Source organism: Henckelia pumila, chromosome 1 (assembly GCF_033568475.1).
Source record: "Henckelia pumila isolate YLH828 chromosome 1, ASM3356847v2, whole genome shotgun sequence".
NCBI classification, from domain to species: Eukaryota; Viridiplantae; Streptophyta; class Magnoliopsida; order Lamiales; family Gesneriaceae; genus Henckelia; species Henckelia pumila.
The window spans coordinates 108,684,679-108,687,526 of NC_133120.1; the positions used below are offsets into that span (position 1 = coordinate 108,684,679).

Here is a 2,848-nt window from a genome sequence, read left to right on the forward strand (position 1 = left end):
TACCCCTATGAATTGTGCTTTAAATAGGGTGACCATTCTTTCTCCAATTTCGCTGAGGGATTCTCCTGCTAAGATTGATTCCTTCGTATCTGGCATAGTCATCTCCCAAGCAATCTTGACAGATCCCATTAGACTCATTTCTAGAAGTTTAATGAATCCTTTTTTATTGAGATCTAATGTCCCTGCTGCAATTCTCATAGCTGACGTCCAATCATCTATAAGTTTTTCTCTATTTTTGAAGTCCAAAACATCAAGGTTTAACATAATCCCGTAAGGATGTATTGGATCTAAAATAGTTTTTCCGTAAGGAGTTTGATGGAGTGGGATTTTACTCCTTCTTGATCTGGTTCCTGCTGGATGTGAATTTTCTCCAACCTGAAACTCACTATGTTTCTGTTTTAACCGCATATCTTGGGGGATTCCCTATGGGTTGTTCACCCTCAGGAGAGTTCATTTTTAGATCTACTACTTTGAGATTCGTAAAAGAATCCGCGAGATCTTGTAGATCCTCGAGATTTAATCTCTCTAAAGTAGTCATCAGATAGTGTTTTTCTCTGATACTGCTTTTATAAGATTAATCATCCTTTCATCATCAGTTAAAGGTTTTTGAACCATTTTGGTTTTACTTTTCTGATGTAACAACGGTTCGGTACCAAACGAGAGTGGTAACCTTCCTCCTGTATTTTCTTTTCTAGAACCTGAAGTTTGTTCTAGATTTGTGATTTTAGTTTGAAGATCCTTTAGGGTTACAAGAATTTCTTCTTGTTTCTTAAGGATTCCTTCAATCTGCCGAGGTATTTCATACAGCTGATTGTTGTAATATTGTACCGTCTTTTGAATTTCTCTAAGATCTCCGGAGAGTTTAGAGGAATCTGGGGTAATTTCTAAAAATTGAGAATTAGAAATCATCTTTCTATCGTAAGTAATCTATTGTGAACAGATTAACTTGTTTATAGGATTTCATATAAATAAAATCCTCTTGATTCAAACCTTCGTTTGAAGTAATCTTTTGTAAAAAATCTTCTCCTCAACAAATAAAAGTATGAGTTAACGAATAATATTAAGTCTGAATATTTAACCTAAAGCTCTGATACCATTTTTTGCACATAATTCTTTGTTCCAAAATAAGCATTAAAACATGAGATATAAGCACAGAAATCTTTAGATATAAGTATAAAACCTTCAGATCTAAGCACAAAACAACCCATATTGAGTACACGAATTAAATATTAAAATAATCAAGTTTTGTGGTCCTTAGGGAGTGCAAAGAAAGAATCTTTAAGGGAGGGAGTTGGGAGAAAGAAAGGTTTGGGTTTGGGGATTTATTCATAATTGACTCATAAATCATTCGGTTGGAATACATTAAAGTGGAATTATTTGAATACATTACTTTTTTTTTAAAATTAACCGTGGGCAGAAAATTCAACCCTTTTTCTTAAAAAATGGAAATGGTGTCATGTTCTTACCTCGCAAAGTTGTTGATTAATTCGATTCCCTCCTCATCCCACAAATTGCCAGATATATTTCGTCAGTTTTCGGTGAACCCAAACTCGCGAGAAGCAGAGATCGTGAAGAACACTCTACAAGAATGTGAGGCCATCAAAGGGGAAGAAAAGTTACGTGCCACCTCTCTTGAGTCCATGGTTGATTTCAGCACCTCGAGGATCGGAAAACACGTGGAGGCAATATCCACAAAGGCAAAAAATGGAAGTAAAGTGAATAAGTACAGCACTGTAGGAGTCAAGAAAATTTCAGGGGGAAATGCGGTGGTGGCTTGTCACAAACTTGTGTATCCATTCATAGTGTTTTACTGCAACATGACAAAAACAACAGATGTTTACCAAGTGTTGATGGTGGCTAGCGATGGAACAAAGTGATATGATCATGGATAGCCCTCGAAGTAATCAAGTTGCTAAAAGAGTTATAGATTTCTTAGAGTTGTCGTACAGATCGATATCGAGAGACCAAAGCAAAAAGTTCAAAGAGGCGCGTCAAAGATTCGTGATGTATCAAGAAGTGTTTAACAATTTACCATCAAAACTAGAAGGATTTGGGATTCATGACAATCAAATTGGAGAGCGTTTAAATGTGAGTCAAGTGATAAAAATCCAAGAAGACCGCAGAGGTGCCCCAGCACCACGTTTTGGACGCCCTAGCGCCGAGCCAGGCGCCCCAGCGCCGCTCTTTCGGCGCACTAGCGTCGCCCTAGCACCCCAGCGCTTAAAAACAAGTCCTCCAGCGCCTATATGTGTGACTGCATATTTTTTGGACAGAACCTTGCGCGCTCCAGCCACATCTTTTCGCCGCTCGAGCGCACTCTAATGCGCTTCAGCGCGTTCGCAAAAAGGAAACTATATTCTACGTGGATTTTTCAATATTTTGCCTATTTGAGAGTTTTAGATTATTAGGTAACTAAATTTCGTGATATTTTATGTTATTTTTTATCTTTTAAAGTTGTAACAAACACAAGATAGATAATTCATAATTCAGATTTTTAGTAATGAAATTTTCTTAAAAATTCTCTATAGAATTTTTGACAAAGCTTTGCTTTGTGTATCAAAAAATCAAACAAGGTCACACTTGTATGATTTCAATAAATCACTTCTTATTCCTAGAGCACAATGGTTGTACTCATCTATAAATTTTATGTTGGGTTAACTAGGGCTAAGAAGGGGAGAAATTTATTTTATGGAAAATAAGTTTTTTGGTCCATTAACTTTTTCATGTTTTGGTTTTGGTCCATTAAATTTTTTGATGTGCGTTTTGGTACACTAACTTTGCATTTTCATTGTTTTTTGGTCCAACTGCATACGTGTCAACTTCTGATTGGTCCAAACCAATCAAAAGT

General features: G+C 36.4%; 1 protein-coding gene across 1 annotated transcript; it reads left to right on the forward strand.

The window, feature by feature from the left end:
* Positions 1–1,442: 1,442 nt before the first annotated feature.
* On the forward strand, positions 1,443–1,877 carry LOC140872092 (BURP domain protein RD22-like). The gene has a single exon (XM_073274837.1). It carries the CDS (start codon positions 1,443–1,445, stop codon positions 1,875–1,877), a length of 435 nt encoding a protein of 144 aa, XP_073130938.1.
* Positions 1,878–2,848: the final 971 nt, after the last annotated feature.

Coding starts and splice junctions, on each gene's coding strand:
- LOC140872092 (XM_073274837.1), top strand. CDS start 1,443: ATGGAAATGGTGTCATGTTCTTACCTCGCAAAGTTGTTGATTAATTCG.